The sequence below is a fragment of the Giraffa tippelskirchi genome, chromosome 9 (assembly GCF_054371585.1).
Source record: "Giraffa tippelskirchi isolate mGirTip1 chromosome 9, T2T-mGirTip1v1.2.pri, whole genome shotgun sequence".
Lineage (NCBI taxonomy): Eukaryota > Metazoa > Chordata > Mammalia > Artiodactyla > Giraffidae > Giraffa > Giraffa tippelskirchi.
This window is the reverse complement of record NC_137283.1, coordinates 127,633,443-127,649,620: the sequence shown is the minus strand read 5'-3', so window position 1 is coordinate 127,649,620 and position 16,178 is coordinate 127,633,443. Positions and strand designations below refer to the sequence as shown.

The window sequence follows — 16,178 nt, the reverse complement described above, 5'->3', positions numbered from 1 at the left end:
GGCTCCTCTGTCCATGGGATTCTCCAGGCAAGAATACTGGGGTGGGTAGCCATTCCCTTCTCCAGGGGATCTTCCCAACCCAGGGATCAAAACTCTGTCTCTTATATTGGCAGGCGGGTTCTTTCCCACTAGCGCCACCTGGGGAAACCTGCCAAAACGTATGTGGACAGCATCAAGAACAAACAGGTGCACAGTGGGTACTTTACTTTCCTAATTTGGGCAGATTTAACTTTGATAATGATGTTTCCCAAGCCTTCATTAAAAGGGAAGAGACATGATTTTTCTTACAAATATCCCATGTAAGACATAAGACTTCTTTACTTCCGTTACTTCTTTTGCCAAGGGTGAAGCTTACACAAAGCCACGAGGACTTGTGACTTGCTTCAATTATGGAATACAGGAACTCTGCATAACCACTCCAGCTGTGGAGTGACGATGCTGGAGCTGCCTGGGCAAAGAGGCTCAGGGTGTATCGATTCACATTACTGAACCAAACCACAGCCAAGTAGCAAGCACCAAACCCTGGCACCTGAATTAGTGAAGCTATTTTTGACAAGGTTAGTGAAAGTTCCAAGGAGGGATGGCCAGAATAAATCACACTGCACAAGAAGTCCAGCAAAACATAAGAGTGGATGTAAGTTATGCCTGTAACAAAACAATGAATTTACTCTTAACAGAAGCCATGTTCTGTAGCATCCTCAATCGAATCTCATTTAGAACATCTTCCAGAAAAGTAACGTCTCCTCTCCGAGTTTTCATTCCCTGCACTACCCCAAAGGGCACGTGCTGGCACCTGAAATGGAGCAGCAGGCATTTAGTTCACTGAAAACTGAAAAGGAGCTGTTGATCAAAGTATGTAACAAGACCCTTATAGAGAATAGTTTGAACTTTTAACTCCCATAATCAATAAAAAGTGAAACATGCTGTGATGTGTTGTATGCCACAGAAGTCGTTAAACACACAACCCCATTTCATAGTCACAGGATATGATTAGATTGTTAGTTGCCTTTATGAAAAAAAGGAGATGGGAATTAAGCTTTTGAAAATCAAGCCATTGAGAGCAGTTATCTAATAAAACCATTTATTAAATGTTTATAAGATAGAAATTAATATAACCAAACTAAGTGCAAAGAACAAATGTTTTTCCACACTAACAGCTTGAAACAAAAAAGTAAAGTTTGAATGAAAATCTTTAACAACCTGGTACATTTTTGGACATGGCTGACCTAGCAACACTTGAATGCTCTTGAGAAGGCAATTTAGAACCATGTAGACTGTACCTTTCTGCCCAGTCATATCCCATGATCTGCAGCATTTGGAACACTTGCTGAAAATGCTTTTTTTGCCCTTTATCTGTCTTGAGGTAAAAAAGGTGTATTTAGATAAAAGAACAGTGATAATTTAAATCTACAGTGTTGTTGTTTAGCCGCTAAGTTGTGTCCAACTCTTTGTGGCCCCATGAACTGTAGCCTACCATGGTCCTCTGTCCATGGGATTTCCCAGGCAAGAATACTGGAGTAGGTTGCCATTTCCTTCTCCAGTTGATCTTCCAGACCTAAGGGATCACCCACGTCTCTGGCATTGGCAGGTGGATTCTTCATGACTGAGTCACCAGGGAAGCCCATTAAATCTACAATACGTTGGACATAAATCATATTAAAATATTTGAGTTTTGACAGACTAGAGTCATTATCAGTGGATCAGTTTTAAACATATGAAGAGGATGTCACTGGAAGAATGTCTAAGCCGAGTGCTCTGCAGGAGCAGGAAGAGCTGCAGCACTCCACCGAGTAGTCTACCTAAATTACTCCTCTCTCAGCTATTGTGACCTTTATCTCCAAGAAGGCCAAAACTAAGCACTAAAAAGATATTTAATAGCAATTTTTCCCCCTTAGGAGAAAGGAAGGTTTCACATGGGAAGAAAGGAAGGGAAGAGGAGACTAGAATATTACTCAGCATAAAAGGAACAAACCACTGACATATGCAATAGTTTGGGTGGATCTCAAGGGCATTCATTATAGTGAGTAAAAAGAGCCAATCTCAAAAGGTTACCTAGTGTGAATCCATTTACAGAACATTCTCAAAGTGACAAAACTGTATGATGAACAGGGCAGTGGCTGCCAGGGGTGAGGGTCGGGGGAAGGCATGATTACTAAGTGGTTGCAATAAAAGACGTTGTTTTGTGATGGCACAGTTCTATATTATGAATGTAGTGAAGGTTACCTGAACATACATGTGATAAAATTTCATAACCATCCCCTCATCCTTCAGCAATCCTGGCCCTAACACAAGAGTCTGTAAGTATTGGTGAAATTTAATTAGGGTCTCTACCAATGTTAGTTTCCTGTTTAAAAAAAAAACAGTGGTTGCCACCGTAAACACACTTACCACTGAATTCTTTCTATAGTTTGACAAATTATTTTTGCATAGTTTTCCAACAAGGCTTTCAGTTTCTATCTTTGCAGTTTTCATGAGGCAGGTATCATAACCTGTTGTTTTTTATTGTGACTACTTACCACATAGATCATTTTATCAAAATTATATTTTTCCATTCGATCTATAGCAGCTGCAAGATCTCTGAAAAAAAATGGCCATAGATTAAGTTACTACACAGATCTGGGTAATAATTTGTTTCACCTATTTAATAGTAATGAAACTTTTCTAATTAAGAGCTCCTGTTATTCTTCAGCCTCAGGTATAGTACCTATACTTCTATAATCCCAATACCATGCTTAGCTACAAAGCAATAATAACAAAATCAGCTTTAGGAAAAGAATTATGAAAGTGCTGTTAAAACATAAAAAATAAATAAAAGCTCTGGGACAAGTAGTAATAATAACTAAATAGCTCCAAGCAAAGTGTTTGTAGGTAAACGCTTTATAATTTGTTAAGCCTTTATTGCAAAGAATCGCCTTCCTGTCACTTTTCTGCAATATGCTTTTCTAAAGAACATATTTAAAGCATAGGTGATACAACACCTGAACAGGTATCTTCTAGCTACTCTTCCAAAGCCTTGAATCACTCATAAGCAATGTTTTTTAAAGCAATTGAAAAATACCATAAATTCTTTTGACTAAAATTCTACTTATCTCTGGTTAAATATCCAGTTTGCACACAGTATGAAATATTAAAAGTAACAAACCCACAAACTATGAAATTTTAAGTAAACATTATTTAAATATTGAACTTAAAAGTTATTTTAATTACCTTATGGGGAATACAGTCAATAACTAAGTAATACCTTTGTATGGTGACATATTGTACCTAGACTTACCATGGTGATCATTTTGAATATATAGAAATACAAAATCACTTACATTGCTGTGAACTGGGAACTAACAGTGTAATAGGTCAATTATAATTAAAAAACAAACTCACAGAAAAAAGATCAGATTTGTAGAATTTCAGAGGGAAGGGATTGTGGGTGGAATTGGGTAATGGTAATCAAAAGGTATAAACTCACAGGTAAAAGATAAATTTAAGAACTAGGGATGTAATGTACAAAATGATAAATTCACACTGTCATATTTTACATAATGAAGTTGTTAAGAAAGTAAATTCTAACAGTTCTCAACACAAGAAAAAAAAGTTTTCTATTTCTTTAGTTTTGTTATCTACATGAAATGATGGATGTTCACTAAGTCTACTCCGATAAACATTTCATGATGTATATAAGTAAGTCATTAGGCTGTACACCTTAAACTTACACAGTGTTGTATGCCAATTAACTCTCAGTAAACTGCAAGAAAAAAAATTAAAGGTATTTTTGCTCAACACTACATGACACTGGAAGAATTTTTCAAGTTCCTAGGTCTTTTGAAATGTTGAGTCATCAATATGTCATTTGTACTCACCTCATACTCCTGATATAATAGAGCATGCGTTCTGAAAGGAGGCAAAACTGTCTTTGAGGGGCCAAAAAAATTCCTACATATGTATAAAACACATATGTATATAATCCAGACAAATATGTGGCGTTAAAATTTCACAAGGGAGGGCACAGAGAAAAATATTAAAGGCTCCTGAGAAGGGTTATAATAAAAGATGGTTGTAAAACACTGATACAGATTATCCCGAACATGAAGTCATAAATATACACCTCCATTATATTTTCCTATTTGAGCCAAGGACAAAAACAAAGAGAAACTTTTTGATCCAATGAAAAAGAGATGAATGTAAGAAAAAGTCCTAGGCTGAGTTTGCAGAATCTGAATTTGAAAGCTGAAAGAAATGCCAGGTCATTTAGTTCAGGTCTCTTTTCACCAAGTAGGGAATCATGGCCCAGAGAAGTTAAGTGATTGATGATTATTGTCTCAGAACAAAAATTCAGATCTCTAGTCTCACCCTGCACTCTTGTCAGTATCATCCTGTACTTTTGTTTGTCTATTGTAACAACTCCTTTAACTCACATGCACACACATTGTTTTATTCTATAAGGAAACCATCAAAAGGGCAGAAACAACTGAAATTAGAACAAGGTGAAAAATCAAACATTTCTACACCTGGCAAAAAGACAGTTATTCTCCTAAAGAAAAAGTGGAAAGTACAGGTATTAAGGTAAATACACAGAAATATCTGAACCTAATGATAGCTCTGCAAAAGATATCAGATAAGAATAGTTACAGAGTCTCCATTCTGAGTGGACACATTTCTTTCTTTTTTATTTGAGTATGGTGGACTTGCAATATTGTATTAGTTTCAGATGTACAGCATAGCGATTCAGTATTTCTGCAGAATATAGTCCAGATCAGTGGAGAAACAACTCCAGAAAGAAGGAAGAGACAGAGCCAAAGCAAAACCAATACCCAGTCGTGGATGTGACTGGTGATGGAAGCAAGGTCCGATGCTGTAAAGAGCAATATTGTATAAGAACCTGGAATGTTAGGTCCATGAATCAAGGCAAATTAGAAGTGGTCAAACAGGAGATGGCAAGAGTGAATGTTGACATTTTAGGAATCAGTGAACTAAAATGGACTGGAATGGGTGAATTTAACTCAAATGACCATTATATCTACTACTGTGGGCAGGAATCCCTTAGAAGAAATGGAGTAGCCATCACTGTCAACAAAAGAGTCCAAAATGCAGTACTTGGATGCAATCTCAAAAACGACAGAATGATCTCTGTTTGTTTCAAAGGCAAACCATTCAATATCATGGTAATTCAAGTCTATGCCCCGACCAGTAACGCTGAAGAAGCTGAAGTTGAACAGTTCTATGAAGACCTATAAGACCATTTAGAACTAACATCCAAAAAAGATATCCTTTTCATTCTAGGGGACTGGAATGCAAAAGTAGGAAGTCAAGAAACACCTGGAGTAACAGGCAAATTTGGCCTCGGAGTACAGAATGAAGCAGGGCAAAGGCTAACAAAGTTTTGCCAAGAGAACGTACTGGTCATAGCAAACACTCTCTTCCAACAACACAAGAGAAGACTACACATGGACATCACCAGATGGTCAACACCAAAATCAGATTGATTATATTCTTTGCAGCCAAAGATGGAGAAGCTCTATACAGTCAGCAAAAACAAGACTGGGAGCTGATGGTGGCTCAGATCATGAACTCCTTATTGCCAAAATCAGACTTAAATTGAAGAAAGTAGGGGAAACGACTAGACCATTCAGGTATGACCTAGATCAAATCCCTTATGAGTATACAGTGGAGGTGACAAATAGATTTAAGGGACTAGGTCTGACAGACAGAGTGCCTGATGAACTATGGACAGAGGTTCGTGACATTGTACAGGAGACAGGGAGCAAGACCATCCCCAAGAAAAAGAAATACAAAAAAGCAAAATGGTTGCCTGAGGAGGCCTTACAAATAGCTGTGAAAAGAAGAGAAGCGAAAAGGAAAGATATACCCATGTGAATGCAGAACTCCAAAGAATAGCTAGGAGAGATAAGAAAGCCTTCCTCAGTGATTAATGCAAAGAAATAGAGGAAAACATTAGATGGGAAAGACTAGAGATCTCTTCAAGAAAATTCGAGATACCAAGGAAACATTTCATGCCAACGATGGGCTCAAGAAAGGACAGAAACGGTATGGACCTAACAGAAGCAGAAGATATTAAGAAGAGGTGGCAAGAATACACAGAAGAACTGTACAAAAAAATTTTCACAACCCAGATAATCACAATGGTGTGATCACTCACCTAGAGCCAGACATCCTGCAATGTGAAGTCAAGTGGGCCTTAGGAAGCATCACTACGAACAAAGCTAGTGGAGGTGATGGAATTCCAGATGAGCTATTTCAAATCCTAAAAGATGATGCTGTGAAAGTGCTGCACTCGATATGCCAGCAAATTTGGAAGACTCAACAGTGGCCACAGGACTGGAAAAGGTCAGTTTTCATTCCAATCCCAAAGAAAGGCAATGCCAAAGAATGCTCAAACTACAACACAATTGCACTCATCTCACATGCTAGTAAAGTAATGCTCAAAATTCTCCAAGCCAGGCTTCAACAATATGTGAACCGTGAACTTCCAGATGAACAAGCTGGTTTTAGAAAAGGCAGAAGAATGAGAGATCAAATTGCCAACATCCGCTGGATCATCGAAAAAGCAAGAGAGTTCCAGAAAAACATCTATTTCTGCTTTATTGACCATGCCAAAGCCTTTGACTGTGTGGATCATAATACTGTGGAAAATTCTGAAAGAGACAGGAATACCAGACCACCTGACCTAACTCTTGAGAAATCGGTATGCAGGTCAGGAAGCAACAGTTAGAATTGGACATGGAACAACAGACTGGTTCCAAACAGGAAAAGGAGTGTGTCAAGGCTGTATATTGTCACCATGTTTATTTAACTTATATGCAGAGTACATCATGAGAAATGCTGGACTGGATGAAGCACAAGCTGGAATCAAGATTGCTGGGAGAAATATCAATAACCTCAGAGATGCAGATGACACCACCCTTATGGCAGAAAGTGAAGAAGAACTAAAGAGCCTCTTGATGAAAGTGAAAGAGGAGAGTGAAAAAGTTGGCTTCAAACTCGACATTCAGAAAACAAAGATCATGGCATCTGGTCCCATCATTTCATGGCAAATCGATGGAGAAACAGTGGAAACAGTGGCAGACTTTATTTTTTGGGCTCCAAAATCACTGCAGATGGTGACTGCAGCCATGAAATTAAAAGATGCTTACTCATTTGAAGAAAAGTTATGACCAACCTAGACAGCATATTAAAAAGCAGAGACATTACTTTGCCAATAAAGGTCGGTCTAGTCAAGGCTATGGTTTTTCCAGTAGTCATGTTTGGATGTGAGACTTGGACTATAAAAAAATTTCTACTGTATATCTTTGTATCTAGAAAAAGAAATGTACCTCTTAGATATATAGGTTCCTAAGTCCAATTATATGGAACTGATAAAAGCAAATGCCAGAAAGTAATAGAAAATAAATATTTTCTAAGGGACAGTAAGGTAGTTGGATGGTTTACAGTTGTCTGGGGAAAAAAGGATGGTAGTTAACAACAACAACAAAATATCATGACTTTATGCTACAGAAGTGGTTTGTCATCTAAGACTCTAGGATGGGAGATACTAGAACCTTCTGCCAGCAGTGCTCGAGCCTGGCTGCGTTTTGCTCACGCGGCTTTTTTATTGTCCTGTCTTTTTCTTCTTATTAGCTTTGTCCCAGAAATAAGAGTTCTTGATAAACCGGTGCTGTACTTAGTCGCTCAGTCATGTCCAACTCTTTGCAACCCCATGGACTGTAGCCTGCCAGGCTCCTCTGTCCACGGGGATTCTCCCGGCAAGAATACTGGAGTGGGTTGCCATGCCCTCCTCCAGGGGATCTTCCCGACCCAGGGATCGAACCCAGGTCTCCAGCATTGCAGGCAGATTCTTTACCATCTGAGCCACCTGGGAAGCCTGATAAATAAAGATTGCTCCTTTCCATAGGGTTCGGTCATGGAGACAGATGACAAAATGTAAGTGACATGGCCTATTTCTCCCGTGGCCTATTTTACCACAAATCAGAATGAGGACTGGCACTTATGTGCCTGTTAGATGATCTTTACAGAGTGTGGATATCACTGAGCCAACATGAGCTCCTTGTAGCATACATATTCTGGCAATGTGCAAATATAAAATATTTCTAATTGGCAACAAAGTACTTCAATTTTATAGTTTGTAGAACAGTGTATTCATCTCTGGAAGTCTTATGATGTTTAATGATAAACAGTTTTCCACTTACTTTTCTGATGACATTAAACCTTTCCAGGAACTATAAATGGAAATAAATATAAACTCAATAAAAATATCTTGAGTGATGAGAACAAGAGATTTTAAGAAAGTAGGATTTGAGAAAAGTTTTGAGAATGAAATGATTGTCTTAGCATTAATCCTAGAACGAAGAATATGAAATCATACGTTCTAATGATGAGCTTCATATAAGACACAAACCTGGTTGCATACAGAGACGTCCCATCACTTCGCATTACAGTACAAATTGAGGAGGGGTCACCATTCCCTGAAAGATCTACTACGGCAGTGCCTTTTCTAGAAAATGCAAAAAAGGTAACTCTGAAACAACATAATGAATTAAGACCTTTAACAATACAGTATCTATAACCTTATCTTTGGCAAACCAGAAGCTATTTTTATTCCTTACGTAGCAATAAGCAGTATAACCAACAATGAAGAAAAACAGGAGGCAATCTGCCTTTGAATGATTATTAAGAGTAGGTATTTGGTTTAATATTTACTTATCTTTTTAAATTCTGTAGCTTTGGATGAGGTAACTAAAGTCTTTAACATACTGAGTAGAAAATGAGATTTCAACTACAGTTTACCCATGAAACATGTTCTTCAAATCCAAGTTATTATAACACTCAATATTGGGCTAGTTTTTAACATGCAAGAGTAATTATGAATAATAAAATAACCAAATTTTGTTACTGTCTTTCCTGCCCAATCAAAAATTAGAATCTGTATATGGCGATCTAAAAATTTTCCTTAAGGACACTATTGAGGATGCTGTGAACCACATCCTCTTGTCTTTCTTAAAAGGATGATGAGAGAAGCTGATCTTTGGTGCTATGAAAAATGGTACGTCTAAGCAACTGGTTTGCTTCTGTGTTACACATTCCTGGGCTCCTATGAAGGTACCAATTCTCTGGCTGATGAGCTCAAAGCGAAATTAGAAACCTACTGTAAGCAAAGAAGCAGAATCCCAGTGTGTGCCACATGATGTACTAATATCATTCCTGACTTCCTATTATTTTTTCTGCTCCTGCTTATTGATTTCCTCATTTTACTCTTTCAAAAGCTTTGGGTTGTATTATAGCTATTTTCAGAAGCTGTTTTAAATCCTTTTGAACAAGATGGGATCTTTTTAAAGAGGCAGGGTTGAGTATGAAGAGTTCTATTTCCCTATTACAGTTATACCATTATCGGCTTGTGTGAGCTTAGACAGATCACTTTACACTTTCCGTGCTTGTTTCCTCACATGTAAACACAAGATAATAGTCTTTCTCCCAAGCTTATCAGGATTTTGCTATGTCAGCACAAAACAGCATGTGGGAAGGTAGCCTGAATGGCAAAAAGCATGATAACAAATGCCAGGAAGGCTGCACACGAGACTCTGCTATCTTTACTGAGAGAATACATCAATACTAACTTCAAGGAACTACAAAGAACTTTCTAAAGAACAGGAACCTGATCATACAGTGTTTTCTGTAGGAGTCCTTTACTGTCCAGCAACTTTAAGACTTCTTGAGATTTTTCACGATAAAACGATTCTCCTGAATATTCATCAAAGTGTACTCCTAGACGCTAAGAGGGTTCAGAAACAAAAGGAAAAAGAGTTACTTACAAGTCCTATTATCTTACCCCAAGACAAAATAGGATGCTCTACAGTCTGTCATACAGATGGGGAAAATAAGAATTAAATCAAGTCACTCTGGCACTCCAACCTTCTAGTGGCTCCTGCACACCAGTCAAGCCCCCACAATGGTACCTGTGCTGTCCAGTAGGGGAGCTGCTAGGCACCCGTGGTTATTCAAATGCACATAAAAGAAAAGTGAATATTTAGTTTCCCAGTCACACTGCTCACACTGAACTGTGAGCCCTTGAAAGCGCTCAATGGCCACACGCGGCAGGAGGCTGCCATACTGGACAGCACAGATACGGGACATTTCCACTGCAGCAGGAAGCTAGACATTTCCACTGGACAGTCCTGGAAAATGTCCTATCTCCTGCCCTTCTCTACAACCCCTGGGACCCTGCTCCTAATGTTCTTCATCTTGCTTCCTTACTCCAGCCATGTGGGTTCTTTGCTGAAACCTTGCTCAGGCGGCCCATCTGGTCCTCTTCCTGTTTCACTTTTCTCCATGCATGCATCACCACTGAACACACTGTCAACGTTCTTGTTTAATCTGTACTGCCTTGAATTTGTTTAATTTGCTAGAATGTAAAGTCCATGAGACAAGAACTTATATGTCTTTTACTGTTGTATTTCTCCCATTCCCAACATGTTATTAGATAAACAAATTTATAGCCATCATATATATGCCTAAGGAAGCAAGAGAAGAAACAATGGTTAAGAAAAAGTGAAGGGATGATAGAAGAAAGAAAAGAAATGCCAGACTGAAACGAAGGATCAGGATATCACTTCATATTCGGCCTGTGAAGTTCATTTTTTAAATTTATTTCATAGCTCTAACTTTCAGCCCAAAGAACAATATGTGAGTCCCAACTATCAACTCAATGATCAACAACAAATCTGAGCTTCAGAAGCAACCTTTCTAGCCAGGAGTTCCAGCTAAGAGCTGCATTACATGGTGGGCTAGCAGGAGAGCGTGGGGGCACCTTGTAAATCCGCGCGTACTCGTCTACGCTCAGGTCCCGAAACTTCCGCCACAGTGCGAGTGCTCGCGTGTCGCCTAATTCCAGTCGCTGGAAGAACGCGTGTGCTGATTTTGCCACATTTTTATCATCCGCTGCTTCTTTATTAACTTGTACATAAACCTAAAGGCATAACAGTACATTAAATGAAGTACACTACTAGTCACTGTTATCTTCAAAACAGAAAAGAAGAAAACAAAACAATCCTGAGAATGTTCATTTAAAGGTTGCACAAGTGCCTGTCTCACGAGTGTAACCTTTTCTTCTTTTTTTTTTGCTATGGACCCTTAGTGAGCCCTACCAACCCCTTCTCAAAATGAGTAAAGTAAAAGACATAGTAAAATACAATACAGGGAATAATCACATTGAAATATAAATGTTCAAATATTTTAAAATATTTCTGATATCGTAACAGAGGAAAACATTAAATTTCTGATTGAGGTAAGTGAAAATAATGTGTAATTTTTTTCTTCTCATTCAAGTTCACATACTGTTAGGTCAAGAATGCCTGGCTTAGACTAAGCTAGCATTTCTTCTTAAAAAAAGAAAAATGTGAAATTATTATTGCTGCAACTTCTCTGAGAAAAGGCTGAAGACAGTAGACTAGTTCAATCTGGGAAAGAAAAGACCAAAGGATGATTTAGCAGTTATTTTAATGAAAAACATTTAAAACTCTTCTCTAAATCTGCAAAGACCAGGCAAAACAAAAAAAAAAAAACAGGTGATACAGGAAGACTGCCGGAGTCCTGCTCCAGCTGGTCCAGGGGTTCCCTCAGGATGGACGGCGTCGGCAGAGAGAAGAGACAGTGAGGCTAGGCAGGTGTGAGGCAGCATCTGAGCTTTATTTTTCAAAGGGAGCTTTTTATATCTTAAGTTGTACATAGAGGAAAATGTAAAATGTGGAGTCATGCCAAATTAGCTCAATGGGTCAGCAGTTTTTGGCCTTTATCGAAACTAGGATACTTTTTTGTATATCTTGTTTACAAAAGTCTCATGTTGTTTACATCATCTTCTGGCCTGGAGGCCTGCTAACATCTTATGACTCTTTATTGATAAGGGTTGATCAGCCAGAACACTTTTTCTAAAAGTATTTTTGTATCAGGCACAGAAAGTGCCAGAGCTACATTTTTTTAAAGAATACAGACACAGTGGATTGTGACAAAGAAAGGATTCATTAACTCAAAGTTTCAAAGTAAAACCTGTTTTTTATAATCTATCTTTTGCCTTGAGCTTAAGGGAAAAGAATGTGGTCCCATAAAGTCATGGTATGGCAGGCTGAAACAATGTAGCACCAAGGTCAGTTCTTTCACAAAAATCACCAGCTAGATTAACAACTGTCTTATTATTTTTATATTAAGGCTAAACCTTTATTTTTATAAGTCTCTAACTACTATACCTTTATTATATAGGCTCAGGGCGTTAAGACCAAAAACATAGCAAGTAAATATAGACCGAATAACAGTTTTATAAAGTAATATTTCTTATGTTTTTCCAATAGGCTTTCTCCCCCTCAAAGGGCTCTGTGCCCATTGGGGCCTTTTATGCGTTCAGGCTCTCAATTCTGTTTATTGTTGAGGAGCAGTCATGTATACTAGTTCTAAAGGTACAGGCACATTTGTCAAGCAAACTAAGATGCTAGCAAAAGGAGCTTAGATTATAATACTCTTTTTTATGAATAATCTTATCGAGTGCCACCGTTCAGGGGGCATGTTGATTAGAGTTTTAAATTGACCTGGTTAGGAAAGGATCAGGAAGGCCTTCTGCCTAAGTTACAGAAATTAGGGAGCAGTCTATTATAGCAAGCATCAGAAAGATATCATCTTTAAGGTGAGCGCCGAGGCAGCTTATTGAAATCCCTGAGGCCTGAGTTGCCTTGCTCATCAGGTCTTCTCCTCATGACCTTGTCATGGGTGGGATCTCGTGTGCTGGCTCCCGGCAGAAGACCTTTGGGATGGTTAGCTTAATTATACTCCAACTTGAGCTCTCGAGAACCGTGGGAAGCACTCACTTCAGTGTGCTTTCGCACGATCTGTCCTGGCTGGCTGAGCTCTGCCCCACCCAGTGATGGGAGTGCAGGCGGAAAGCTTATTAAGGGCTCTTCCAGTGCTAGGATTCTGTGTTCACAGAATCATTTTCCAGTCTCTAAAATATAAGGTTGATAAGTGACATAAAAATATCAACAATATAGCTCAAGTAATATTGAAGTGATGCATTATGGACTATAAAGATTTGACTTACAAGTTGTAACTCACTTCCAGGGTGAAACATGAACAATAAATTTACCATCCTCATATTTTTTCCAGCACGCTATTAAAGTAGCATGATATAAAAAAATTGGCAAATAAGCTACCAAAAAATATAAGACCTCTAAACCCTTACATACTCTTAAAATATCATGGTAGCAGCACTTAGGTAGAAAAAGTGATTTTCTTGCTGGAGAATACTTTAGGAAAACCATAATGTGGCTTATGGCTTCCCAGGTGGCTCAATGGTAAAGAATCCACCTGCCAATGCAGGAGATGCGGGTTTGATCCCTGGGTCGGGAAGATTTCCTGGAGAAGAGAATGGCAACCTGCTCCAGTATTCTTGTTTGGGAAATCCCATGGACAGAGGAACCTGGCAGGTTACAGTCCGTGGGGTCTCAGAGAGACAGACATGACTTAGAGACTAAACAACAACAATGTGGCTTATACACACTAGATACTACTAACAAAAGGGACAGGGCATTAAACATTTGTCTCAAGCTAAAAAGGTGTCATCTTTCATAGATGGCTTATGTTAATTACTGGAATTGCAAAAGTGAACAAATTAGTGCTTTCAAATAAAGGTTGTTGTTGTTTAGTTGCTAAGTGTGTCCAACTCTGAAAAGAGTTAATAACATAGCAGGTCTAGAAACTGCTATCCTTAAAATGTGTTGTCTGCAGGGTTAGCTCTTGGCTGCCATCTGGGGAACCTGAATTTTGAGAATGCTCCTACCAGTCTAACCAGTAAGAGTGGGTCACAGTGCCTCTAAATTGCTTGTGCAAACAATATGGTTTATGCTAAACACCCGCTTTTCTTACAGGAGTTTGGAATTTTAATACCAAGCTACACAGAGGGCGGCTACATAATCAGCCTCCAGTGAGCTTCCCTGGTAGACAACATTTCACACAGGCTGTCACAATTTGTTGTAAAAGGAATTAAATACATCCCGGGTGACTATCAGGAAAGGACTTGGAGGCTTGGGCCTGATTTCCTCTGGACTTGCCCCCATGTGCCTTTTCCCTTTGCTGGTTTTGTTTGGCATCTTTTTGCTATAACAGATCTTAGCTGTCAGTTCAACCATGTGCTGAGTGCTGTGAGTCCTTCTAGTGAATCCTTAATGTGAGGGTGGTTTGGGGAGACCTGACACCTATCATAAAAAATTAATTTCTACATGGTCCTATGAATAAGTCAGTCAGAACACAGAGAAAGATTTTTGGTAAGGTGTAGGAAAAAAGAGAGTCATTGCAAAATAGTAATCTGCAGACTTCCTGACCTTTGAATTACCTATCCAATGACAACTGCTTAATAGTCCAGCCTGCAGAAGTAAAGGCATACATATATCTATAAATGGCTTGTTATTCAAAATTAATATCTCCACCTTCTCCCTGTCTCTCTCCCCCTCTTCTCTCCATCTCTCTCTCACATGCACATGTGTGTGGTAGGTGTGTGTGTGTGTGTGCATGCACATTCAATTTAGAAGTAAATATACAAAAAAAAAAAAACCCTTAGTTTCAGAAGAGGAAAGGTATTAGATTTTTTAAAAAGTCTAGGATCCTAAACTCAAAGAGCCAAACATTAAAAAATCTAATATACACTCAAGATACTGCTAAGAATATTTTAGGAAAAACATCACCAGAATCTTTTTCTCCCTTTCTTAAAATTTAAAATAGAAATAATTAAAACAAAAAGCCATCCCTAATTCATGAAGACAACCTTGGCATTTCAGCAATGTGTAGGGACAAACCAAACATTACTGAGAATCAACTGACACTATCAAACAGAACAATAGAAGAGCCTTAATTAGCACTTAACAATCTGCCTGTAAACATACTATATAAAACTATTAACATTCATTAGCATATTAGAAAAGAAATACTTTTTCCTTCACAGTAAATTTTATACAATGCATTTCTGAAATTACACTTTTCAATTTACAGTTACTTTGACTCCACTACCCTCAGAAAGTATGTATTCTGAAGACAGCCCCCCTCTGAGGTAAGATCCAGACTCAAAGGGAATAAAAAGGAAATTTTAAATTTACATTTGATATGTAACGGTATGGCTGAAGAGAAGTGTTTTTGAGGAAGGATGAAGAAAAGTGTTTTTGAGGATGGAGATGCAATTTTTCTTTTAGGTTACTAGAATGAAAAAGCTAGCTGTATTACTAGTTAAGAGAATAAAATAAATATCTGAGACTTCCTGAAAGGAGTATTAATCATTACTTCTATTTCTAAATGTTGGGACTGCCAAAAAGCATGACATTTTATTTCTAATTTAATTGATTAATTACAATCAGCTCTTGGGATGACCTGCCCAAATGAAAGAAATTAGTGTGAAAAATCCCCACTCAGTCCTTAAATTTGATTCTGGAATACATGCGCCGCATAGGCACACCTGAATTCCTTGAAGCAGGGCTCTAACCCCACCCCTGGTTATTTTTGTTTTTAAAACTGAAAGTAACTGCTAAGGATGGTTAGCATAACTTTGACACTAAAGATTCTTTTATCTCAATATTTGTTGGTCTTCTATCTTAAAATGCATTTAATTTTGATCTCATATTTTAGAAAATAACATGTAACAAATTCCTGACTATAATTCAAACAAGCTCATTTAATAGTTTCATGTATTGATCAGAAATTTCTCTGGTTGAGATCAATTCCTAATATTAAATGAAATATCAAAGAAATTCACATTCATGTTATTATAATTTAATATATCAGTTAATAAAGTCAAAACTTTCTAGGTAAAAAAATAAATCGTTTGATGTAATTAATGACTAAACTTCTCCTCATTAGAACATCATTAGCAGCATATAAACAGCATTTTACCATCCCTTTATCTTCTTTTAATGTTTGGAATTTCTGACTTTTATTCTCTGTGAATATATAATTACATTCATGGTATCTTACACCTCTATCAAAGGGTGACAGTTACTGACTCGTTGTGGATCACCATGCACATGCCTAATAAATACTGTTCTCTGCTGAAAAACCTGTTCTTCCCACATTTCAGAGGGGTGAGATGATGACTGAGCTCTTAACGTGTAGTCTGGCCTTGCTCAGTATTTCCATTCTTGTTCTAAGAA

General features: G+C 38.0%; 1 protein-coding gene across 2 annotated transcripts in view; it reads right to left on the bottom strand.

The window, feature by feature from the left end:
• RARS2 (arginyl-tRNA synthetase 2, mitochondrial) overlaps positions 1-16,178 on the bottom strand; it is a 75,267-nt gene that overhangs the window by 5,893 nt on the left and 53,196 nt on the right. For both annotated transcript variants that reach the window (XR_014064973.1, XM_081528598.1), the window contains exons 9-14: positions 10,814-10,972; positions 9,672-9,778; positions 8,408-8,503; positions 2,517-2,577; positions 1,281-1,357; positions 669-793 (exon numbers count right to left, since the gene is read on the bottom strand). Coding sequence is in view for 1 of the 2 variants with exons in the window: in XM_081528598.1 (XP_081384724.1) it covers positions 669-793; positions 1,281-1,357; positions 2,517-2,577; positions 8,408-8,503; positions 9,672-9,778; positions 10,814-10,972 (625 nt within the window). In the remaining variant the exon portion in view is untranslated. The remainder of the gene's footprint in view (positions 1-668; positions 794-1,280; positions 1,358-2,516; positions 2,578-8,407; positions 8,504-9,671; positions 9,779-10,813; positions 10,973-16,178) is intronic.